Source organism: Athene cunicularia (assembly GCF_003259725.1).
Source record: "Athene cunicularia isolate RWA chromosome 1 unlocalized genomic scaffold, athCun1 chr1_part1, whole genome shotgun sequence".
Taxonomy (NCBI): Eukaryota; Metazoa; Chordata; class Aves; order Strigiformes; family Strigidae; genus Athene; species Athene cunicularia.
Window position 1 is genome coordinate 77,424,713 of NW_020799091.1, and position 26,654 is coordinate 77,451,366.

General features: G+C 39.4%; 1 protein-coding gene across 1 annotated transcript in view; it reads left to right on the plus strand.

The window, feature by feature from the left end:
- The window catches only part of TBL1X (transducin beta like 1 X-linked), a 142,102-nt gene extending 115,977 nt beyond the window's left edge, over window positions 1-26,125 (plus strand). Inside the window, exons 7-16 of the mRNA XM_026841085.1 lie at window positions 5,411-5,552; window positions 8,451-8,514; window positions 8,618-8,715; window positions 11,471-11,531; window positions 15,637-15,758; window positions 16,528-16,602; window positions 18,262-18,389; window positions 19,551-19,716; window positions 20,489-20,590; window positions 21,740-26,125. Coding sequence (XP_026696886.1) covers window positions 5,411-5,552; window positions 8,451-8,514; window positions 8,618-8,715; window positions 11,471-11,531; window positions 15,637-15,758; window positions 16,528-16,602; window positions 18,262-18,389; window positions 19,551-19,716; window positions 20,489-20,590; window positions 21,740-21,766 — 985 coding nt within the window. The 3' untranslated portion in view covers window positions 21,767-26,125. The remainder of the gene's footprint in view (window positions 1-5,410; window positions 5,553-8,450; window positions 8,515-8,617; window positions 8,716-11,470; window positions 11,532-15,636; window positions 15,759-16,527; window positions 16,603-18,261; window positions 18,390-19,550; window positions 19,717-20,488; window positions 20,591-21,739) is intronic.
- The last annotated feature ends 529 nt before the right edge of the window (window positions 26,126-26,654 follow it).

Below are 26,654 nucleotides of genomic sequence, written 5' to 3' on the forward strand. Positions count from 1 at the left end.
GTGTAATAACAGTGCAAGGTATCATCTACAGGTAAACTATGTGTTACAGCACCAATTAAGTGAGGGGGAGAAATTTCCCAAGACCTACAGTGTGCTGCAGTTCTGTTCGTCCTTTAAAAAGTAATGTTTCAAAAAAGAAAACTGCAGTTAGTTTGATGCGCAAACACCGAATTGTTAAATTCTATAATGGCCATATTGTGCTGCCCAGTCCATAATTTTCTTCTGGTTTCCCATCTGCCTGATTGTACCCATCTGTTGTCTTCTTAAAAAATACGTATAAAAATCTAACTATTAAATAAAGGAAATACACACTTGTTCTGTTTATAAAGTGCCTAACACAATCGAATCTCAATTTGTGGCAAAGTATTTTCTTCAAGCCTCGTTATAAAAGCAATAAATTTTTCTAACAATTAGCAGCAGTTTAGACAAGAACCTGATGTAATCTTCAAAGCACTAAAAGAAAAATCCAAGTTCACAACCTAATTTGAAGCAAGCTGCGTAAGGGGGTTTGTTTGAACTACCCAAAACCAGAGCATTGTTTTCCAGATTTAGTGCATAACCCACTGCTAGAAAGGGATTTTCATACGTGATGTCCTATCTACTCAACTGCTATGATTTTTAATGGTGTGAAGGCTAGCACAGTAATATTTACTCTCTGGACTTTGCAAAGAATTATTAAAAAAAAAAAAACAAACAGTGGAGACCGGAATTTCTCTGATCAAATAGCCAGAAAAACCATATTCTGCTGCTGCTCCTTCTCCTCTACCACACCCATAACCCTTAAAGTGGGAGATGGAGGAGATAGAGATACCAGTAAAGACTATCAAAGGCATGACTGTCACCAGATGCCTATGAGAAGAATGCTTCGATGCTATGAACGGAAGCATTATAACAGTACAGTAAAGTTCATACATACAGCCACCTAAGAGGATTAATTACCCTTTATGAAGGAAGTCAACATTAAAAAAAAAATGCATATAGTGTTTTGGACAGGTTAAAAAAAAAAAAAAATTTTTAAAAAAAAAAGTAGGTTCTTGACTAAATCTTAAGATTTGGCCATTTCTGGCCATAATTCCAGTTTGCTCCCAAAAAACAATTGTCCACCTTTTCAAAGACTGATTTCTGCCATGAGGTATCTTTCAATATCTAAGTTTTAATTTTATGACACATGTAAATTGTTACAGATAATTATGTTCCCTGGGTGGTGCAGAAATGAATTACAGCTACATCCACATTAGTAACCTAACCATGCCTGGGAATATTCCTAGGCACTGAAGGCCAACTGGCACAGAACAGCCGGTGTCTGTGCTAGCAAACTGTCCTGGCTGCCAAACAGGCTGCACATTGGGAGTCATCTCTGGACCTTGTAACCACCAAGCCATGCCCAGGAGTTACTCAGAGAGAACATCAGGGCACCAAGCAAGAGTGCTAATTAAAACAGGCCAAAATCTGGCCGGGGAATAATCTTATCAGTTTGCTAGCACAGGTTGTCATGGTCCGGTGACCCAGAATGTTACTGAACATGCTTAAATTTCCCAGTATAGAAGTGGATGGACTGCAAATGTCAAGGCTGCTAAAGCCTTGAACTCCAAAAGTTTTTCCAGTTAAATTTAGGATGTTTCTGTCAGCATGTTCAACTGCTGTTTCCAAGAGCCTGCTCTGTTCTGTTACATCCAGCCATGCCCTTCAAGTAATTCTTGTAGCTATGAAGCAGAGGGACCTGGCCTCGTTCCCAAAACCCAGCAGTAGGTTTCTTTGCTTATCTTTGCTGATCTATACCAGCCTCTTTCACACAGGGGAACTTTGTCTCTTGCAGGGTGCTCTGTGCACCTTTGCTCTCCCTAGTCAGCAAAATAATTAGCCATAAAAGCTGTTGTCCAAGATCTTTCACTTAAGGCTGTGTCTCTCAGAAGCAAGAAAGGATGTTTCTAGGCCAGAAGGATTTTTCTAAGTTTCTAGGATGTTTTTTTCAGGCAAAGCCAGCACATTCCATCATTGTCTCTGGGTTTTATATAGTACTTTGAGTTGCTGTATTCCTCATATCAGTGGTTTAGGATCCACTGTGAATTACCTTTCTGAATAACCCTAGTCAGTGCCAGGTGTTAGTTCTGATGACTGTAAGTGCTTATTCATTAGCAGGTGAATTTATTGGGGTAATGTTGTAGAATCAGTGCGACAGAGTTCTCCCTCTGGATACCTCCAAGGCACTTGCCTCTACTGACTGCCTAGGAAACATAAACGCTTTGTTAAGAGACCTGCTTTATTAAGGAAAAGTTTGGTGGGTAAATGATGAGGATTTTCCTTCCCTTTATGCTTTTAATAATCTCTTTTAAAATAATAAATCTAACCTGTTTGAGCCAGAAGCACTAAATACACATTAGCAATATTGCACATCATAATAACTGATTATAAGACTTGCAGCTGAAGATTAGAAATACTAAGGTTCAAGAACCGTCTTGCAGATTTCTTGACCCATATGCATCTGTTTTAACCTCTGTGCTGACAAGTTACAGAGTGGAGATTTTATATGTCATAAACAAAATTCTGCAACCATTTGTCTACCTTGATTCATGATTATACTAGGGCTGGAGAGCATGAAATAAAATTATTTTAGAACTAACTTTCCTAAAATTTGGCAGGACTCTACCATAGTGCAGAACAGTATACCTATTACTCAAGTGTTCATGACTTGCATGTTGGAATGAGCTGCTTTATCATGCAGATATAAATGCTCCTGTGGGCTAAGGAGATTAAATATCTTTCTGAATTGTGCTTGAACTATGGTCCTCTAATAAGGCAGGGTTCACTGAATCATTCAGCAGAAATCAGAATACTTTCCAGAGCAGAGAATACTCTTTTTTTTTTTCCCAGCAACAAAAGGGAAGACACACAAATACCCTTGCCACACACTGGTAGGCTTATAAAGCCTCTCTGCAGGGACACATAATAGCTTATATAGCCTTAGGAAGAAGAAAATGGAAAAACAGAATTAAAATACTGGAAAATAAGATTGCCCAAGCATTGCCAGAAAACTGACTAAATAAAACTGTTGAAAAACAAAACATAACCCTTTTAGAACTATCAAATAGGGTATTGTGTTTGATAGCTAAGTGACCGAGTGCTTCATTCACAGGGTCCAATAACAAACTGGATTGTTACAGTGAGGGCAGGACTGGCCTGGACTCTTATATAGTGGAGAAGCCAGCACTGAAGGAATTTCCTACTTAGCATGTTAACCAATAACCTAAGCCTATGAAGGACTTATGTTCCCATTATTATAAATTATCACAACTAAAAATGTTCCTTAACTTCTGATCCTCATGATCAACTTCATTCATTTTCTGGCCATCATGTGCAAAATTGTTGTTCAGTTTTCCAGACCTCTGAAGAAGTAAGGAGTTATATTACAGTCACAGCTCTGCATGGTGGCAAAAATTACCCTGATTTGTATTATTTCTTAATCACTAACATGTAGGATATGTGCCAAAAATTAAAGAGTGGCTGTACAGCAGCAGTTTGTGGTTAGGCTGGCAAAGCCCTGGCCAGCCATCAGATCTGAGCTCAACACAGGTGGTTCATAGGAGATGGGGGCATATTCCCCAGGCGTGCCATGACCCTGCTGAGCTCAGAGCCACTGATACAGGCAGAGAGGTTTTTGCCTTCACAGTTAAACCGTTGTTCATGTAAAATTTGGCTAAACTACTGGTAAAATAATACACAAAGATCAATCAAGTTCAATACTCGATTGGTCAATATTTGCACTCAAAGACCTGTCAAGTTTGAAATTTGCCCAGTAGTTTTAGTGTAAATAATTGAAATGTTTTCTTAGTAGTCCAGAGGAAAATATAATATTCTCTTGTGATGGTTTTCCTTTTCAGTAAAACATGGCTTATCAAAGCAAAATTTGATTTCAGGATCTTAATCTTCTAAGAAAAACTTCTTCTCCTTGCAAGTGTATAAAAAAGGAATTCATTTCATTCATTTAAAAAAAGGAAATGGCTAACACATCAGGTATATCATTAATGAAATTTCATCTAGACTGTATGAATTCTTGGACATATAAGAGAGATCCTAATTCTGCTGCAAGATTCTACTTTCTGCATGTAAATGAAAATTACCCTCTGGACAAAACAAGCAACCCAGGGTACTTTGATTGTTTTGGTTGTTGTTGTTATTGATTGTTTAAGAAAAAAGCTGGGAGGGGGGCAGCGGGAGCAAGAGACAAATCCCAATAAGCTAGAAAGCATTGTATCTTCCACCCCATTGCAAAGTGATTTCTAACCTCAGAGACATTTTTAATTGGAAGAAAGATTTATGCGAAGTGAAAATACATATTTATGAGCAGATTATGATAAACTCTTCACTTCCTCCTTACAACTTTTTCCTAGACAAAATCAGCGTATCAGCCTGCAATAACATCTCCATCTGCAATAACATCTGCAAAAACATCTCTCTAGAAAATATTCAGTCTATAAAAAAGATTAAAATCCTGATGCTGCCTGTGTCTTGCTCTGTGTCAGTAGTTATTTTGTCCTTTTTCAGACAATGTGAGACAAGCAGCCAAGCTACAGACAGCAAAGGACCCTGTAGACATGAATTTAAAAAATTGAGATGAATATTTAAAATTATTTTAAATTACCTTTCTACTTTCCTAATCTTTAGATATAATGCTGAGAGGCTGCTTTCCAAACAGCTTCTATCAGAGCCTATGTTCTGGTCCGTCCTGAACAGAAGTACCTTATGAGAGGGCCATGGCCAAATTAAAGGCAGCCTTAAGTTCACCTTCTGCTCCTGCAGTAGCTGTCAGAGGAACCCAGGCAGCACCAGGGAGCTGGCACCGAAGCACCTTTGTCACGCTGCGAGAGGTCCCCTTCCCCGAGGCTTCTGCCAAGGTGACACTCGGCACCTCTGCAGGCCGTGACCCTGCGGGGCCTGTCACGCTGTGCCCAGAGGCTGCTGCATCTCCGGGGGAACACCAGGGACCCCACGAGCCACTGAGAGCTAATGGGACTGTGCACACTTTTTATGGGGGGCACGTGGGCACAAAATTTATGTTTCCATCTTCATTGGGATCTCCACAGTGTTAGATTTGTTGAGTTCCCCCAGACTGCCTTGGTTATGGTGATACCAGCTTTAGGTATGAAGTGAAAATGTAGAGAGCAAGCAAATGTATTTTAGGTAAAACTCTTCTGAATAAAGCAAACTGTGATGGGGACTCAAGTGATCTGTATAATTTAAATATGTGTTAGCATCTTTAAAAAAGTATATGGAGTTCAGGAAAGGTTGGAAAGAAAAACTACTTTTTAAAAGCTGTGATGTTCTTTCAGTGAAAACAGAAATAGAGGTTTTTACATTGTTTGCTGGGTTGACACCAAGAGGAGTTTTCATCTCTGCACAATTGTTTTTATAGATCCGGAGACTCAACGGCCAGAATATGGAATCTCAATGAGAACAGCAACAGCGGTTCCACTCAACTAGTTCTGAGGCACTGCATAAGAGAAGGAGGACACGATGTCCCCAGCAATAAGGATGTGACTTCATTGGACTGGAATGTAAGATGACTTCGAAGACTGCGCGTGTTTTTTAGCTGTCTAAATTTAATTCAGAGGCAATTACAGCTGCTGCTCTATATCTTTTATATCTGAGGTGACCAGAAGTTCTTCCTAACCTACTGACCTCTTGTTTCAAATATTCATAATAGGCTGAACTTTCCCCTGTATGCTATAATTTTCCAAGACTGTTGCCATCTTCGAGCTTAATAATGATGTATTTATATCTCTGTTTTAGGAACATGGGTAAAAATAAACTTAGCTCACTTTAAGAATGAAGATGAAACAAGCAATCTATGTAGTAATGGAGCCTGATTAAGAATATATTTGCACTTCATAGTGACTTTATTTTGGCATGTAAGGAGATGTAAGAACCAGTGAAGCTGTTTCTGAGGTTGGACTATCAAGACCCTTTCTCATTTGAATTATGCTGTGCATAGCACAACATGTTCACGTTATTGTCTTTATCCTGGTAGGAGCATGTGTAGTCATTCTGTCTTTATACCTGCCCACCTTCTGGGTAAAACTGTCTTGCCTGATACCTTTTTTACTTTCATCCTGCAAAACCTTCTATCTTAGATAATATGGCCCTGCACAGAGACATCTCAAGTGAGTGGGGAGGACAGGTATCCCCAGTGTCTGGACAGTGGGATACCCAGGAGGAGGGTAGAATCCCCAGTGTCTGGGCAGTGTCTCTGGGCAGCTTTAAGGCTGCTTCATGTCTCTTTCTGCCACCAACCATTGTAAAAAGAACTTAAAAAACCTTGCAGGAACCTTAATTAATTTTGAGATCATTCTGTCTGTGTTGCTGATATTAGTACAGACAGTGTGATTACATTAGTCTTGTTCTCATAGGAAAACATATTAAAAATTAAGTATCATAAAGGATTCTCAGCAGTTATGTGCAGTCCCAGTTGCCGGCCAGAGATCAGGATTTGGCTAGTCTTTACTGCATTATTATTGTCCTTCAGATGAGCTACGTGCCTCACAAAAGTAAAAGATGAAGCCACTGCACAAACCAGCTTCCTCTATATATTTTGTATTTGACACAATGAAAGAAGTTGATGAATAGCAGGGAACACAGAGGTAGGTTAACAAAGCAAATAAAGATAAAACACAAGAATGTTCATTACTTATTTCCTGTGGATATCATGGTGAGGAAAAATAGTCAGAAAAAGCTGAATTGAGGAGTAGGAAAAGAGTAATTGAAAGAGGAAAATATGCAAAGGTTCAGAACAGTTATGAGAAAAGTTGTACAAAACGTATAAGGCATCCTCTAGTATTTCCTGTAGGAGTTCCTTACATTTCCAGACTTCATTGATCACTGATATTTCACTTGCGTTATGCTGGTACTTAATGTAAGGAAATGTTTCTAATTTAAACACTTGAAGCACTTCCAACGTACTTCAAGTTTTCCAAAGAATTTGAATTGCCACCAACAAATTTGGATAAACTGTACATCTAGTCCCTGAGCTTTTCTTTCCTTTTCTCTTTTTGCTCTTATCACCTTTGTTCTCATCAGTGGTCCAGGTAAGTGTATATCACAGTGAAGTTGGCTTATTTTTTGATTTTTTCCTCCTACATCATTATGCATTAGTTAAATCTACAACTACTCTGACTCACTGTTTTTAGAGGGCTGGAGTGGACATATGTCTTAAATTATTATTTTATGCTTTTTCCTAAATTTCTATTCATGATGCTAGAAATGCCATCTGCCTTTATTGTTTATTTAGAACCACAGTATTGATCATATTCCACTGTAAAATTATCACTGGTGATATTAAATCAGTTCTCTTCTGATTTATGTGATTTAAGTTATAATAAGAAAGGTTATTTCTAGAGGCCCTATTTAGACCTTTGGTACCAAGGGGAGGATTCATCTCCCTTAGATTTAACCATCTCAACTAGTCATCTAGACTCCCTCTAAGTCAGCAGACACAAGAGACACATACCTTCATGCTGGTCAGGGCGGAGTCTAAAGCAAATTGTATCATGAATTACACTCCAGAGATGGGTGATACTGTTAATTATAAAGGGAGACTAGGTTACTCTCTTTAACTCCTAACTTCTGGATGTCTGGAGATAAATGGGGTGAATCTCACTTCTAATCCAGGAGCTGAAATGTTTAAAAACTAAATGTCCAGCTCCAACAGTACCTGTCTCACCAGATTGCAAAGTCAAGTTTCTTTTTAATTATTCTCATCCTGGCCCAATAACTCTAGCATCGTTGGCTGCACAGCAGATAGCCTTCGGTGAAGGGCTCCCTCCAGCAGAATACATGTAATTTGCTGATTACAATTCCTGGTCTTTTTTTCTCCTAATTGAAACCAATGAATACAACTTTTCTCCGGCTATTCATCATGGTACTGTGCTTCTAAGCATGTGTGGGAGTCTGTGTTAAGACAAGTAGGAAGCAAGTTCATGGTGGTTAATAGCATTCAGGTTGTTAACCGTGAGCATAGGTGGCTTAAGTGTTTAGGTCCTTCTTTCAAGTATCAGTGCCTGAATTTCACTGAACTGGGGTTTAGTCACGATTTAGATGATCTGTTGGGGGTTTATAGGCTCTTTACGTCTAAGAAGTAGTATCTGTTTGTTATCTGGAAGAATCCCATAGCATTTGTTACATCTTGTTTTCCTTTTCTAATTCTTTTGATTAAATGACTCATCTAATGGTGTAGGCCAGTATTTCACTGTACGTTAAAGAGGTTTGTTTCCTCTTTGCTGTCTTGCAGTAATAACCTTTAGTTTAAATCAAAGTATAATCTCTCTCAATATGTGGACTCAGATTTCCCATAAATCACAATGCACAAACGTTAAAAAAGAAAGAAAATACAATAAAAAGGTTGATTGAAACATATTTCATCTATTATCAACCTTTGCTATTTATATATATCCCAACAGAGTGATGGAACACTATTGGCTACAGGCTCATATGATGGTTTTGCAAGAATATGGACAGATGATGGTAAGTCAGACAGCATTTATTGTTCTTAAGCATCAAAGAGCAGTGAACTGTAATTTCGCTAATTAGTAAACAAATTGTAATATTAAACTTTTCTTTATTTCAGGTAATCTTGCAAGCACCTTAGGTCAACATAAAGGTCCAATATTTGCCCTGAAATGGAACAAAAAGGGGAATTATATTTTAAGTGCTGGTGTTGATAAAGTGAGTTTTAAAAATACATTATTCTAACATATAAATGTGCTGGCTTTGTGAGCTTATGCTACTGAATTCCATAAGGTTATTTTCTTCTCCTCCAGGCATCCTGGAAAGTTTACTTCTCTTTAGTATGTTTCAGGGTTTATTGATTACATTTTTGAGGCTGCATAAATGTGTACTATTTTTTGTAAAATATTTTACTTAAAAAAACGAACTCCATTTTGCCCCATGTGTAAAACTGCATCTTAGATAAGTCTCAGATAAGGAAAGAACTGATTCCAGTACTTAATGTTTGTAGTTTTATCACGGAATCATCAAGGTTGGAAAATACCTTGAAGATCATCGAGTCCAACCATTAACCTAGCACTGACAGTTCCCAACTACACCATATCCCTCAGCGCTATGTCGACCTGATTCTTAAACACCTCCAGGGATGGGGACTCCATCACCTCCCTGGGCAGCCCATTCCAACACCTAACAACCCATTCTGGAAAGAAATGCTTCCTAATATCCAGTCTAAACCTTCCCTGGCACAATTTGAGGCCATTCCCTCTTGTCCTATCGCTTATTACTTGGTTAAAGAGGCTCATCCCCAGCTCTCTGCAACCTCCTTTCAGGTAGCTGTAGAGGGCGATGAGGTCTCCCCTCAGCCTCCTCTTCTCCAGACTAAACATCCCCAGTTCCCTCAGCCGCTCCCCGTACGACCTGTGCTCCAGACCCTGCACCAGCTTCGTTGCCCTTCTCTGGACACGCTCGAGTCATTCAATGTCTTTTTTGTAGTGAGGGGCCCAAAACTGAACACAGGAATCGAGGGTCGGCCTCACCAGTGCCGAGTACAGGGGTACGATCCCTTCCCTGTCCCTGCTGGCCACGCTATTGCTGACACAAGCCAGGATGCCATTGGCCTTCTTGGCCCCCTGGGCACACTACTGGCTCCTGTTCAGCCGGCTGTCAATCACCCCCCAGGTCCCTCTGTGACTGGCAGCTCTCCAGCCACTCCTCCCCAAGCCTGAATGCTGCTGGGGGTTGTTGTGGCCCAAGGGCAGCCCCCGGCACTTGGCCTTATGGAAACTCCTCCAGTTGGGCTCAGCCCATGGCTCCAGCCTGTCCAGGTCTCTCTGCAGAGCCTCCCTACCCTCGAGCAGATCAACACTCCCACCCAGCTGGGTGTCATCTGCAAACTGACTGAGGGTGCACTCGATCCCCTCGTCTAGATCATCAATAAAGATGTTAAACAGGAGTGGCCCCAACACCAAGCCCTGGGGGACACCACTCGTGACCGTCAACCAACTGGATTTGACTCCGTTCACCACAACTCTTTGGGCCCGGCCATCCAGACAGTTTTTTACCCAGAGAAGCGTGTGCCCATCCAAGCCATGAGCAACCAGTTTTGCCAGGAGAATGCTGTGGGAAACGGTGTTAAAGGCCTTACTGAAGTCAAGGTAGACAACGTCCACAGCTTTTTGCTCATTCAATAAGCAGGTCACCCTGTAGTAGAAGATCAGGTTTGTCAAGCAGGAGACTAACTACTTAACTATTTCCAAGAAAGAAGTGACCATAAAAGTCACTGCATCTTTTAACTCATCTAATTATTAAAATACTTTTATTTGAATAAAATGTATGTGGCTTCCTATGCAAATACAAACAAAAAATGTTAGTTCTGAACTCAAAATCAAGCAAAATGCAGTTATATCTGAGTGCATGTTAGAGATTAAAATGAATAGGTGACTGATGATGATGAACACAAATCCATTAAAACTGAAACTGGAAAATACACAGCATTCATCTTGCCTAGCTTTCAATGTCTAAAAATTATATGTGTATGTCATCCTTGGCTTCCTTCATAAAATTCGGAGAGAAAAATGGCACTTTCAAGTGATGGGATGCACTAACAGTGCTTCTTCCAGCACCTGACAGAGGGAGTCTAGGGAAACTAGCTCAGGTTGTATATCTTATTTGTAGGCTAGATGAATCGCTCTATTTTCACATACTTGTGAAAATGGAAACATAGTTTTATTCCTTTTAATACCAGTTTATGTTCAGCTACACTTGTCTCTCAATGGTAGTTCCATTATTCTGGTAAATGTACGTTCCCAGTAACAGCAGTGATTCTTTAAATCATCCATTATCAGCAAGATAAGGCACCCTTAATTTATTTTCTGGAAGCATATACTCCCAATAAATTGACAATTCACTCAGTGGGTGGTTTGGAGCTCTACAGGGGAGTTGCTTACATGGGCTGTGAGTATGGATTAAACCTGTAGTAAGCAAATTACACTTTAGTCTGTCCGACCACAGTGACAAGAAGTGATATCTACTCTTCTGCTAGATAACCATTTCACTTGATGGTTTAATTGTTAGAAATGTAGTATCCCATGGTTTTGGAATAGAATTGAACTGGCGTATTTGAAAAGGGGAAAAATTCTTCTCTGGAGAAGATAACTGCAACAGCTGTAACAAAATGCTTATTAAAAATGTGTAGTGCCGTCTTCTGGCATTATTCAGAGAATATGCCCATTCTTAGTAGTTACATTACTTCCTCTGTAGGCATGATACTTCTTTATCTACACTTAGATTACTACTATGTAATATTTCGAAGTGATTTCTCTTTTTTCAGCTGTTCAGCACACAAGGCTCTCTGAATCAATAATTTTATCAGTCCATCATTTAGAATTGCACCTCAGTGAGGGTGCTCTGATTTTTTTCTCTGAGCTCAACAGACACTAATCCTTTTTTTTTCCCCCCCTTTCTTCGGTTGCAGACAACAATAATTTGGGATGCTCACACAGGAGAAGCTAAACAGCAGTTTCCTTTTCATTCAGGTAATTTATGCATAACTCTTGTTAGTACAATGAAATGCAGTTTTAAATTTTGTCAATGTAATTTATCCTTCCATAAGAACCTATCTACAAGAGAGAAGTTTGAACCAAGTTTTTTGTGCTTTAACTATCCTGAGTATTGCAGCTTGTGGATTTATTCTTCTTTCAGTAAGATGGGGTTCTGCTTTGAAAGTCAAACTGATTCTAAGAGAGTATTTATACACCAGCCATGTCTACCTAGATGAACGATTCCATCATTATCTATGTGCTTGAATAGTACCAAGTGCTGATTTATGAAGAGGCTTTTTGGTGGAGGTGTCCGAGATCTCTTTCTGTTCCTGTTGCAGTGAAGCTGACTTGAGAGAGAGGGAGGTGGATCTCTCAAGCAGCTTGCAATCACAACTGCAAGCATGCAGGTCCTCAGGAAATTTCTTAACTTTTAGTTGTGACTTGAAGTGATTCAGTATTTGCTTTGTCTGATTATCAGAAGTCAATTGCCAAGCTTGATTTTCAAAACCTTGCTGCACCAAAACCTTACTTGAATAGCATTTGTAGATCTGGTCTGCTTCAAGAAGAAGGGAGATGTCACAGATACTAAGTAATCTTGAGTAACATTGACATAATCTTAAATTTACCTGAGACCAGACTTGTAAGATGATGACTGAACTCATGATCCAAACTGGATAAGTTTCATAGTGAAGAATTTTTAAGGGGCATAGTCAAACTGAGTTTAAAACCACCGGAACATTCCAGATTCTGATGCTAGAAATGTTCATCTTCCTGTGTGTTCACTGTAACAAGCATTTTTAAATACAGAAGGCTTTTACAAGGTGCTTAATGGTGTTTAAAAACACATATTGTGCATGCTTTTCAACTCAATTTCTACTTGTTCTCAATCTCACATTTTCACAGATGTTAGTGATATGCAGTAGCAATTGAAATGGTTATTCAACAGTAGACAAAAAGTATGTCCATGCGCTCAGCAGATCTATACTCTGCATTTTTGTCACTCATCTCGTTTATTAATGCATCTGTCAGTTTGGAAGAGTCAGTGTCTGCTGACATTTTCTCACTGTGGCATTCATTTATCTATCATAATTGTTCCATAAAAGCAAACTTCACACTGTATAGCGATGTAGTTAATGAGATTCTCAAGCCTTCTGGTGCCTAACCATTGATCTGAGTAGCTGCAGATTCAGAATTTGGTTGCTCCTTCATAAACATGTTCACTGACGTGTAGGTCTTTTAGCAGTGAAGTGCATCAAGGACATACCACTCCATTCCCCTTTTGGCAAGCTGAAAACTAAAATACGTCTTCCAATGCAATATGCCAATGTCCATCTGCATTAATAGAATTTTTTTAGAATTCTTATTATGCGTGCTGTTTGGACCATGAGACACAACTGAAGTGAAGATGTGGAGAAGCTGGGTTTTGGGGGGTTTTCCCATTATTTCAAATATGTTTTCTTAGGGAAGTAAAGCAGTTAATTATTAAGGACATTGTTTATAGGCCAAAAGCATATGTCCTACAAAAAGCCCCTTAAAATCAGCTGGAGTCTTTGTCCTCATGTAAGTCTAAAGCTGTAAAGACCTCACCTTGCCCTCTAACTAAAAGAAAATTCCTTTCCATATCTGGAATCTGAAAACCTTGTCTACACAAGGATTAAAGGTACCGTTTTAACAATTAGGAGTCTAGTCTAGACAGAGTACAGTTCCTTTAACACAGACTTGTGTGGTGTATTTCTTTGCATTCTTCTTTGAAGTCTGGAGATAGTTGGCCTGGGAATAACATAAATTTTTTATTCTCAGCTGCTTTACAACAGCTTGTTTAGTTTACACCCATATGGACAAAATAGTCATCTTAAAATACGTAAGGAAGACTCCTTTGTCTTAAGTCTTGAAGGCCTCTATATCATTGATGTTCCCATGTAATTTTAAGGTTTTATGGTCAAAATATGTAAGTATGTGGATAAGTAGTTTCTAGGGTTCTATTATTCTTTGCAAAACTGTGAGTCATCATAGGGCATTTGATCTGTGTATGTATTCACAAAGCTTATTTCTAAAATGGAGTGAAATAAATGCAATTTTCACATCTCTGATAGATGTGGACTGATGTCCATGCATACAAGACAAATTGGTTAAGGGATACCATAAGAGGCATTTGTATGACCCAGTTTTAGACATCTAAGTGCTCTGAATCACTTCCTGCAGACACTTAACACTATCATCTTCTGAACTTCTAATTCTGAATCACACATAAGTTTTTTCAGAAAAGCTTAAATTAACTGATAATTATTATAACACTTCTGTTGTTGGGATTTATTTTAGCTGTGTTCCTTAAGGATTTGTTGCTGCTTTTATTGAATGACTTTCTGATTGTTTTTATGCAGTTGGCTAGTATCCTGTGGTTTTGGAGACACTTTGGCAATTCAGTTACTTGCATCAAAAGCCACGTTTGGTTGTTTTTTCCAGACCATTTTATGTAGTTACTTACCCGATAAACATATGATTAAACACACCAATAAATGAATCAGTATTAATTATCAACACTGTGATTCAAATTATGCTGCAATGCAAATATGTTGCTTTAGGTGCCAGTAGCTCTCAGAAAATTACTTTACAACTCATACTAGATATTAGCCCTGAAGGCATACTGTTATTAATGAAGATAGATTTTTGTTTGCTCTGAAACAGTAATACAAAGCTTGCAGCATAAAAAGACAAACAAGCAGTTAAAGAAACAAAATCCGTTACTGTTTCCTAATCCCCAGTCATGTTCACTGGAAAACTCAGAAGTAACCTGCCTTCCTTACACAAGTTTCCTTTATAGTTCTGCAATTTAGAAATTCCTTACTTATCACACAGAATTGTTGTTAAAATTCTAAAAAATACTTTTATATGAAACAATTTCAGCCCTCCATTCTCATCTGATTTGGAAGATGATGTGGATCAATCTCATTTTGCAGTTTGTAAGAATTATAACAGGAAAAAACATTTACATACAATAAGCTTGACAGAACAGGTATCTTTTCACCCCTGTATTACAAAAGTATTTTTCTCAACGTATTTGAAGAAGGCATTTCTTAGTTTCATTTTAATAATAAACTTGCATTGTACTGTTGCCAGAGAGACTCAACTTTGCTTCCTACGTGCTGGTCTTGTTCTGACACACTTGCTTCTCACAGGAGTGTGCTGAGAATGAAGATTTCTGTATTTTAGCAAGTCTTATGTCATCCTCTGGAGGGCAGTTAAACTCTTTCCTGAGCAAAAAAAACCCAAGAAGCAGTTGTAGAAAAACAAGCAAACTCTATGTCATTCCCTCCTACTCCTGTGCATGCTTTTAGTCTGCAGTGACATGCTGTAAAAGGTGGGGTTTTTTTGTTTTTTTCCACACTTTTTGCAAAGTGTGTGTGTTGCACAGAGGCACTAGTTACATGTTCACGTGCTGTCTGTGTACCGTTTCATTAGTTCAGTCCTAGTTAGTAATGCCGAACCCACTACAGAAACTCCTCTCATTTCAGATCAGCTCGATCAACATGCCTATGTTAAATAACCCCAACCAAATTAAACTGAATATAGGTATTTTTAATCCACATGTCTGCTCAGAACAATGGGTTTGTATCAGTAGTTGCATAAAGCTAGTGCAAAGGAAGATGGCCACCTGCTTCTTCTCCATCCCATGTGTTGTGTCACAATCACAGGAAGATTTTTTTTCTAACCTAGCTGAAATCAATCACATTTTTCCTTGATGAGTATTCTTCCAGGTTCTTTTCTGAACTGACTTACAGAGGAGTGAATGGTAGAGATGGCTTGAGAAACATGTTGCTGGGAGCAAGGAGGGTGGAGGTAGATTGTTTTGCCCCCACTTATGTAACTTAACCCAAAAGAGTCTCATAAATAGATGCCATGCAAAGCATCCAGATTATCCACTGCAAGCCAAAAAATAATATGTGACCTTCAGATAGTCCCTGTCATCCCTGTAACTGGTAGTAGGTGACAGGCCAAGAACTAGCTTTTAGTCCATTTGATTCAGATAGGAGGAAAATGATTTGGGATAACTTTCTTTGCTCTGTTCCCTGATGTTCCTTCTTTTGGTTGTACTTCACAGCTCCTGCTTTGGATGTAGACTGGCAGAACAACACTACTTTTGCCTCCTGCAGCACTGACATGTGCATTCATGTATGCAGACTTGGCTGTGATCGTCCCGTTAAAACCTTTCAAGGACACACAGTAAGTAAAAGAAGCCCAAAATGTTGGTGATAAAAGTCACAGCAGCATGTTAGTATGATGGCAGATGATGTGTTTGCAGGGCATGTTCTAGCACTGAAGGTGTTACATCCCATTACTTCCCTAAAACCATATTCCTTGGGAGTGATTCACTGCTTGTGAGAAGGGATAAACTGTTCTAAATCACTGTAGGAGGCAAAATGTGCAGTTTAAACAGTGAGACTATTTATATGTAGCGTGAGCTGCAGACTAAGGGCACATTAATAAATAGATTTTGTTTTCCACTGGCTTAATTTCCTTTAGTAAATGAGAACTACGAATAAGGAGAGTTTACCTCCAGCCATTGTTCAGTTTTAGGATCAATTTAATCTAATAAGATCTATGAAAACTTGTATCTCTTGAGATCTACAGAATATTAACCAAAGAAATATCTCGATTTTTGAGAAGTTAATACTGTATCATCAATCTGTCTGGTTTGAGGATTTATTTAAATTCTAGCATATGAAGAAAGGGTATGAGCAATTTTGTGCCAGAACACATATCAGAACTAACTGCGTGTATTGTTCACAAACACAAAATGGTTACCATTGCTAAATGACGTTAAATAGCGTGTTAAGGAAGCAGCACTGCTTTTGTTCACCCATAAGGCAACGAGGGCTGTAATTTGTGGTTGAACTTGTTGCATGCGTAAACCTTGAGTGCCCTCTGCTGGGTGCCCAGTACAATGCAGGTAAACGGAATATTCCCTTAATAAAATCACTCTTTATTTCAGAACGAGGTTAATGCAATCAAATGGGACCCATCTGGCATGCTACTAGCATCTTGCTCCGATGATATGACATTAAAGGTAATAGAATTTCCATTCCTGCTGTTCAAAAAGTAAAGACTAAAATTATGTCTATTTTTTAATCTTCTCCAGAGTGATGGTACTGTATCACTTAAAACTCTGCATGAGTGATAGTTTCATTTTGTCGCATATTTCTTAAAGCCAATCTGAAAGATGGAACACAGAGAAGCAGCCACTGGGAAAACTGAGGCATCCTATAATAATAATAATAATAATAATAATAATAAAATTAAGTGTTATGTGACTGATACGTCATTGTCACAGAATAGTCATAATTTAAATATACACACATATATGCACCTGCTTGTCTGTCCACAGAAGCACAGTCCTTATGCTAAGAATATTGGTTTATTTGTTACACTTTAAATAGAACATTAAAGTAGTTTTCTTTCCCTTTGGGGTCTTTTTTCTGAAAATCATTTCATTGGAGCTGTTCGATTTTTATTTATTTTTAATAGCTTTGGGCTAACCAATGGGATACAACATATGTATTCAGAGCCCACCAAAAATCTGAACTGCTCTCTGAAGATGCCTATATTTATCCATTCACTGTATGGGAAGCCTAAGGCAGCTACACTGCTGAGGTACATGCCTCTGTTAGGTGCATGAAGTTAGGAGGAATGTCTCTTGATTCCAGCACACCTGGGTCATCGCACTGACTGAGGCTGAGCTTGCAGAAATACTTCTTACAACAGAGCTTTTCCAGCCCAAACACTCATTCTCCTTTCCCAGCCACAAAGAACGAAGGCTGCGTCTGTGTAGGCACAGCTGTATATTGTAACAGCAAAGCTCTCCTGATGGACTGCTGGTTTATGCTGGTTCCTTAAGCAAAGCAAACAACCCAGGAAAGATTTGGTGTTGTGCATAGAATTGTACCAGTAATATGGATTCCTCATAGTATGGTTGTGTTAATTAAGGCTCATACTTCTTTCCGCTGCTGATCAACACAGCTGAAACGAGAGATGTTTGCAGTGTGCACAGACTGTGTGCAAGAACTGAATCAGAGAGCAGCTGAGCTTGTAGATGAGAGTTAACCGAATGTCAGCATTATGAATGTTTCCTCTTCATAGGTGGCCTGACTTCTCAATTGTACTCCATCTTTGCCATGTACCCACAGGGATTTTCATAGCTCTGAATTCTAGACGTATTATTGCAGACTACTCATAGAACTGGAAATTTACAGAAAACAGAGATAGAAGAGAGTGAAAGAGAGCACCTTGTCTATTATACTGCCACAAAGCAGTATTGTAGTAATCATTATTGCTCTGCTTAAATATCCTGACCCAGTGGTAGTTATTGAAACTTTCTTTGCATTCTTTAAAATGACTGCTCTTGCAATGTGTGACTTAAACTTCAAGTTAATCTCTAAATATAGAGTAACTTAAACTTCTGTATGAAAATACAGTTACAGACTATGGGCAGTATAGCAACTATTTAGTTCTTATCTGTTGAATGAACACTATTAAATGTGTAGCTCTTTCTCCTTGATGGGGTTATTCTAACATGTGTGCCAAACCGCTGTATTTATAAATTATGTGTATGTATGCATGTGTGTCAAATTCTTCAATAAATAAATGGTAAGGATAAAAGAGATCTGAAATAATTCAGCTGAGATTAGTAACATTGCCATTTTACCCCTTCATAACTACTCTGACTTAGATTTGGAGTATGAAGCAAGATACCTGTGTACATGATCTTCAGGCTCACAGCAAAGAGATTTATACTATCAAATGGAGTCCTACAGGACCAGGCACCAGCAACCCAAACTCCAACATCATGTTAGCAAGGTAAAAAATGTACCTTTCTGTTGCCTACCAGGAAGAATGTCTTTCTGACATGTATCTCTACTGTCACCTTGCTGTCAGTCTTCCTACAGACAATTCCAGTTAAAAGTAGCTGTGTTCAGGAAATCTGATGGATGGATACAAACGGAAAGAATGATATTTGAAAATGGAAAAAGAAGAAAAAATGAGTCACGTGATACTTAACTTTTCAAGTGCCTTGATCACAGGATTGTAAATTTGGCATTGCACCTTCACATCCAGTGTCCAGTTGCTAAGATTGAAAGTATTTAATGAGGCTGATGGCAGCCCATTCAGCCAGTTGGAATGTGTTCTAACCAGGGTCAAGCAGCTCACCGGGGCAGATACTGACAGTTTGTATAGCGTTGTTAACTAACAGAGAAAAACTTGGATAATCTTTACAATTCCACTTGAAAATCTCTTCAAAATTCTTGGTTGAGTTCAGGAAACACATTTACTTGTAGAATGCCAATTGATGGTAGCACCATGGGATTATTAAATCAGTTCATGGTGTATTCAGTTCGGGGAGGAGTTGTACTGAAGATGTTTTATTTATTCTACTCCTTAGTCTGGGAGTGGACAGGGAAGAACTTCACTTTCTTAGAGCTGTTCTTTTAATACTGTTTTTAATACCAATTTTTTCCTTTGCCTTTTGCTAAGCCCACAGTTTGGAATTTAGGTGGAGTGTGGCAAGAAACAGCACTGAAACAAAGTGAAGAGAACCACAGTTCTAGAGAATCACAGAATGCTAAGTCATTAAACAATGCAAATCCATTAGGAATAAGATCTCTCTGGAACCATTTATCCTATTAATGACAACATATATTTGACCTTCCTGAATAATAGCAGTTACAATGTCAAAAGGAGAGAGATTGGCCCTCTTAGGGCTAGTGATCTGATCCTTATATACAGTACACCTAGATAAACTCGTAAGGGTCCTTATACAAGAGTTCAGTTCTCTAGATACAGTTCTTGTCATAAAAAATGTGCAGGCTGTAGTACAGATTAGCTTTTCTGTTTGAAACATTTTTCTTGCTTAGCCAGGGGAGAAAACTTGTGGTATTCTCTTAAAATGTTTACACTATCAAACTATAAATTGATTAACACCCAAATTAAGACATGCTTGTGTTTGAATGCTTCTTGCAGTGCTTCGTTTGATTCCACTGTTCGGCTGTGGGACGTTGACCGAGGAGTCTGCATCCATACGTTAACAAAACATCAAGAGCCTGTCTACAGTGTAGCTTTTAGTCCTGATGGAAAATATCTAGCCAGTGGGTCCTTTGACAAATGTGTCCATATATGGAATACTCAGGTACTGTTTTGCTTCATATGCAGCACATCTGGTTTAGATGACACATTAATAGCAAAAGCTTAAATGGAAAATATATATACCTCTGTAGCATATGACCTGCCAGCCAAGGTGAACCTGATTGTATTGGCTGACACAAAGCCCAGCATAACATTTGAGTCACTCAGATGGAGTGAGTTGACTGTCCAGAACATTTTTGCTCAGGCTTCTTTGTACACTAAAACACCCAGTGTATTTTAAAATAGGTAGGTTACGTTGTGCCATCAGCTTTGTGAAGTAAAGGTGTGGATTGATTCTTAGAAACAAGGGTTGGTTTTACCTAGTAACAAGCCGAGTTCAGTTGTGAATCTGATGCACCTGGCTTATACTTTGTGATGTGGGGATGACAGATACAAAGTGTGTACAGACTGGGGAGTGGGGGATATTCTGGAGAAAAGTGGGACCTCATAGTTCCACAGATGTAATTCTGGATACTGATGCCTCACAACTTGAATTGGCAACAAGCTTTAGAGAAGACCACCTCAGCCCAACTCCCCAGGCCTTTAGTGTTACAGAGTTGACAAAAAGAGATGTCTAAGAGTCCTGCTGTAAATTGTTTCCTGGAGGAACCTGTTTCACTTCATTATGAAAGACCAGCAGGCTGGGTGATAACCACCACGGCTGGGTGATGTGAATAGCTCCCCCTTGCAACAGCTCTCTTCTTTCTAATGTAGTGCCATGTGACAAGGAAGGGGAGCTTCTGTATCAAATGTTTGCATGCTGTTTTGCTTTGTAGAGTGGAACTCTAGTACATAGCTACCGAGGCACCGGGGGCATCTTCGAAGTCTGCTGGAATGCTAGAGGAGACAAAGTGGGAGCAAGCGCATCAGACGGATCGGTAAGGAGCTTTACACATTTTAAATGTTGGGTGGAGATAACTCTTCTGGAGAGTGTCAACAAAAAACATAGATGCCACATCGCCTCCTGTGGACAGAGCTGAAGGCGTAAGCAGCTCAAGACATAAATAAGTAGCTCTGTGTAGCGTATTAAAAACACTCCTGCTTTTGAAGGTTTTGAGTACCTAGAGGTGGTGTACTTATTGGAAATGAAGAATTCTTGTGGAATAGGTGAATATTGCTGAAGATGGAAATGACTTTTAAAAACATACTTGATAAGAACAACGGTAGTGTTGTTTCTGTCATTATTTACATCATCTGTCAATTTTTAATGAAGGTCAGGTCACAATAGTCAAATCTCTAAAGTTGTCCTGGGGCTTTTTGAGTTTTATCCCACAGAAGTTTACCCTTGAATAGTACCTAAAGGAGGCATTTTTCAGCACGATGCCCAAAGGTTTCATCCCATGGTAAAGGAGAAATATTAGTCTAGAGATACTGATTATTCATTACTATTTTTTCTGTTAGTATTACTTTTAAAACATTTCAATAGAAGCATGGTCAGCTTGTGAAGGATGCACAGATGTTTTAACAGACTCCACAGCTTTTTGAAATAACTCTTCTACATGGCCGACTGGCATAGCTACTTTATAGCAGTATTTTTCAACTGGTTTTAACAAAAGGTACACCTGTGACATGACCCAATTGCTTGAGCTTAGTTGTGCCGTTTGAGAGTCTGAGTGCCTGGCTTCCAACAGCTGCTCCAGATGGGCACGTGTCCGTTCTAGGTCCTGTGTCATGCCTGCCAGGCCTGCATCTATGTTGGATATATTTCAGAAATGGAAGTGGACACTGTATTTAGGCAACTAAATAGAGCCCCATAGTCTTATCTGGGATGTGTGTCCAAATTGTTTGTTTGTAATCCAACAAAAGCCCAGCTAAATGTTTAATGTAGGGTTTTCATTTGCGTTTTCTCCCATGTCCATTTGTTCCCTTACTTGTGTACATGTAAACAGGTACTTGAGCGAGGCTGATTGGAAGCTGGGGAATATAACGTAGTGCTGACTGATCAGACTGTGTATGGGGCCGTACAGGGATAGGACTTTGACATCGCCTTCAGAAATGGCTCTTAACGCTGGGTCTTTTCTCTCCAGGTTTGCGTTCTAGATCTGCGGAAGTAAAAGTGAAATGTTTTAGAAGAAATTTCAAATGGACCAGCAGTGAATGTGTGGGGAGAAGCACTCTTCAAAACTATTCTTAACAACTCCAGAACTGTACGAACTTGAACAAAGTTAGAGTGTACCGTGAAACCAACTCTCCCTGGCCACAGGTGTCTAGTATTTTGTCCGTAACCTTCATCAAGGAGTAAAAACGCAGTCACTTCAGAGGGGGAGGGAATGGTTTCCACCTGGAACATTCATCCTTGGAAGCATGAAGCCACCAGCTAGGCATTGCACTGTTTGGTTTGCGTCTGAGAACTTGCTCTGATGGCTGGGAAAAAAAGCTGTGCCAAAAAAAATTAATAAAAAAAAAAAAAAAAAAAAAAAAAGAAAAATGCTGTGATAAACCAAAAGGGAAAAAAAAAATCCTCCTCCATGCGGTGTTGTATTTTTTCCTTCCAATTTGGACACTACAGTTGCTCTCCCAAAGGACGTTCAAAGACCAGTTTGTACTGATGAAATGCTCAACTTTGTAATCACAACACTTTCTATTTTCTAGACTACTTTTTTTGTTCAGTGGTTTTTCTATCAGCTGGATTATTACAGCCTGGAGGATCCCAGGCTTAGGATGAAACTTTTGTTTTCCTTTTATTTCTCCCTTCCACTCCCAACTTCTCCTTCCTTTTTTTTCTCCTCTTTCTTCTTGCCCTTTTTTTTTTTTCCTTTTTTCCCTGTATGCCCATAGTAGATGCAGCCAGGTGGACATGACAATGAAAATTTTTGACAGACTGCTTCTCCTCTCTTCTCTCTCTTCCTTTTCCTTTCTTTCTCTCCGTTTAAAAGAAAAAAAAATCCTCCATGCTTCAGATCTTAGCGTCTCAAGGGCACTTTCAGCAAATTGTGTAATAAGTGCTTTATATAAGAATGCAGTGCTGGGGAAGATTTTTACAGGAGAAAGATGACTTTTAACAGAAAGAACCCAGTGTATTTTTGGAAAAAAAATATTTTTTATGTTAAACAGTTTTAAAAGCCTAAAATGGCCACCAAATGTAGACCAGTTGTGGAATTCAAGCAAAAAGAATGACACAGAGTTCAAGGAACATGAAAGGTGCAGTATCCTTTTTCTCTTCTCTGTCAGAAAGTGCTGTAAGAAAAAATGCCATTTGATACAATAAATGCCAGTCATTTACTAAGAGTCCTCTTCCAGCAGCCAGCCATTTATATAGTCTCATTTCATTTTGTGGCTGTTTGATGATGTACACTTATTAAAAGGGATTCATAAGTTTGAGACTATAAATACAGCATTCATTTTGAGTCCATGTTTTCGTTTATCCTCGGTAACCAGGGGAAAAACGCTTGTGTATCTTCTTTCCTCTAGAGATAGTTCAGATTTCATACAGGACGTGGTTCTGAGCAGTGTGGTCCTCCACTATTTGTCCCGCTCAGCTGTTTCTATTCCAGTAAGTCAATGGGATTTTACCACTGACTTGATGAGACCAGTTGAACCAAGATATATTGACTACAGCTATTGCTGCTGAAGAGTGGCCTTTTGCCAAGCTCCTGTCCATCCATGGTTAGCCTGCACCCAGAAGTAGGCTCTTCCATTGCATCTGGCAGCATGTGGTGCTTCTGTCACCTCAGCCCTGCGTGTGCTGCGAGCTACAAGGAAAGCTTTGGGTCTGCACTTGGCAGCTCACTGCCCAGACAGAGTTAGCCTTGAGGGTGTCCGCAGTGCAGTGCTCAGAAGACCACATAGAGCTCTCCATTAGGTGAGGACATGATAAAGGATACATAAATTATATCTCGACATACATACCACTATAAAGTTATAGTGGGTGAAATGATCGGAATGACAATAAAGAGTTCCAAAGCACCACCTATCCACTTTGGACAAGATTTCCTTACTGCAAGCTAGACGTCTGCAGGGATGCCTGCTGAAGATTACTCTAAGAGCAAATGGTGGATGCAAAGATGTATGCATAGGCAGAGTTTACTGAAAGTGCTGTAAACTATAAGGCAGCCTTGGGGTGATGGCAGCCATTACTTAGACAAATCCTCAGAACTGGCTGAGTCAAACAGGTGTCCTCTCTAGCTGCAGGCTAGGCTAGGATTTGTACGAGAGACAAAAACACCCAAGGAGAGAAATCCCTTAAGATCACATAATACCTTCCCACCCAAAGTTGCTATTTCTGTAACACAGGACCTTCCCTTTGACCACAGCTGCTGAGTGGTGATTTGATCTGAGCAACACCAAAACCAGAGCCCTGGTGCTGAACTGGTGGTGTATGACGCCATCATGGCATCATCACAGCGTCATGGAATTTGTCATTTATTCTCCTGTGTTTTTCTCTCTTTATGCTTGCACCTGTATAGTATCTTAGTGCTTCCAGTGGAACAAGCCACTGCCAGCTTCAGCTGCACTTCTTAAAAATGCACATTTGTAAAGGAAAGAAGTATGAAAAGAAATCACTGCTAAAAGGGTTACTCAGTCCCGAGGTGAAAACAGTTATGTGGGATTTCGGTTATTAATGACAGTTAGGCTTGCTTGTAATTTATATCAAAGAACTGGACACTGGAAGGTGTCAAGGATTATTTTTGGTGTTAACTGTGTTTATGTGTTGGTTTTAGATTTCTGCTCCAAGAGCATGGGCTGTAGATGATCACGTGACAGTTTTGCACTGTTTTATAATAACCACGTGTACATACTAATTTAAAGTCACTACTAAAAAAAAAAAAAAAAGAAAAAAAAAAAAGAGTACTTGCTCGAAGAGAGACTTTAATACAAAGGTTTAATGTGGTTTTATAAAGCACGGTTGGGTCGATGATTTGATTACAATCATTGCATGTACACGGTTAACTTCCTAAGCTGCTTTTGGGTGGCATTTCTGAGAAGGCGGCACAGAAGCTCCCAGTCTGCAGAGAGCAGAGGGCAGCACAGATGGGGCCCTGGCCTCGCCTCTGTCCCATGAGTGGCACCTGAGTAGGCCAGACCTCAGGGTTCAGAGATGATGTCACCCAGTCTGCGTTCAGCGACGCCACGTAGCTGGTTGGCCACATAGCCAGTGTTCCATGGTTGTTCCTGGAATAGCTACGGTAGATAACTCGGCAGTATCCATGATGCCTGCTTCTTTTTTCTTTTTCCCTTTTTTTAAATTGTCAGAACACCACCTTTCCTCTTCCCACCTGCATGGAGGTAAGAAGCCAAGAGAAACGGAATTTGAAAATCACTTGGTTTGCAAAGTCTACATGAGTTTTCTATACCGGCTATCAGATTTGAAAGCAGTGTAGGTGAGGAGTTAAGAAAATTATCCTTCTTTCCCTCCCCAAGACTGAAAAATCCCCAGATACTGTAGTAGATAGCTTTCAGCTGAAGTGAGGGCAGCTACTAAGGAAGGCAGAAGATGTAGCTGTGAAGGTTAATCCTAGCCCAAGGAGCTGGTTTCTTTAGGAGGTGGGCAATGGGGAGAGAGAGGCTTTTCCAGGCTGTAGTTCAACATGGACATCCAAGTCAGGACCTGCACAACTGCCCTTGTGGGAGCTCTTGCTTTCTTCCACAGCAGCATCCCCCGACTAGCGGTGCCTTTCTGCGGCTCCCCTGCAGTAGAACAGTGTGAAGCAACAGGCTGGGGGACTTCCATTTTTTCCATACAACATTTTTTGATAATTTTGTTTATAGTTCTTTGTAAGAGAAGAGAAATTGAAAAATCTAAATGACCAAACAGGATTGTGAAACCATCAAGAGGCTTACTGGATTTTTGTTGCTGGCTGTCTGGAACTGGCCTTGAAGTGGGAAAAAAAAAAAAGTTTCTGAAAAACCACTCAACTCTGTGGGATAGAAGGATACTGAATCTTTTATGTAAAAAACACTGGGTCCCTTGTGGGGCACTAAAGGGCCTGACTTACAGGGTTATACACACATTAACCCCATGCTACATCTTAGAAATTTCCTTTTAATTTGTTTTAAAAAAAAAAAAAAAAAAAAAAAAAAAAAAAAAAATGTCAAATGTAAGGGTCTGCTTTGTTTTTGGGTTTCTTTTTCTTTTTCCCTTTTTAATTTTTCCTCCTTTTTTTCCTCCTTTTGCTTTTTTAAAAGATGTGGTTCTTTGTCAATTGCAGAAATGTTCTTTCAGCCACTCACTGAAATTCTGAATTCTGGCTTCTGCAGTTTTTATTGTCTGTGTCAGACTTGCAGCCAGACTTGGTTCTCATTTCAGCATTTCCCAGGTTCTGTTGAAACAACATCAACCCTTATTTTGTTTCTCCCCCACCCACACTTTCTTCAAATTCACCTTGTGTATTGTAGCTCATTTGTTTTAAGGAGAGAATCAACAGATCATATTCAGTGTCTTGAATAAATTGCTATATTTTGATATTAGAGAATTCTGTGCGTGTTGTTCCTTATTCTTTTCTGGATATTTTGCATCCTGCACTAAAGAGCTGGGGTTGGGTGACTTAAGTTATAATGTGGTGTCGTGAGCTAAAGGGTCACCCGGCCTGTGGGTGTATAAGGCCCCCAACTGTGGGTTCATAGGATTTTGTAATACAGAAGGACATGCAGGCTCTATCCTCTAATTTTTTTACTTTATTACGGATTACCTCAAGTATCCCCACAAATGACCATTAGCAAGTATACCTATGATTAAGAAAGCAAATATATACATATATCAAGCTACTACTAAGTAGTATCTGCAAGCAATAGTATAGCTGCAATGAAGTATATATATAAAAAAATAATACAGGTTACAAAGTTATTACTAGTGAAGCAAAGTTATAAATAATGTAACAGCACATAGATATACTTACAGTAGGTTACTGACATGTATATATGTGGCACCAAGCACATGAGACATATCTGAAGGGGCCCAACCATCCCAGAGGTGGGACAACAAACCAGACCAGCCCCAGCCGT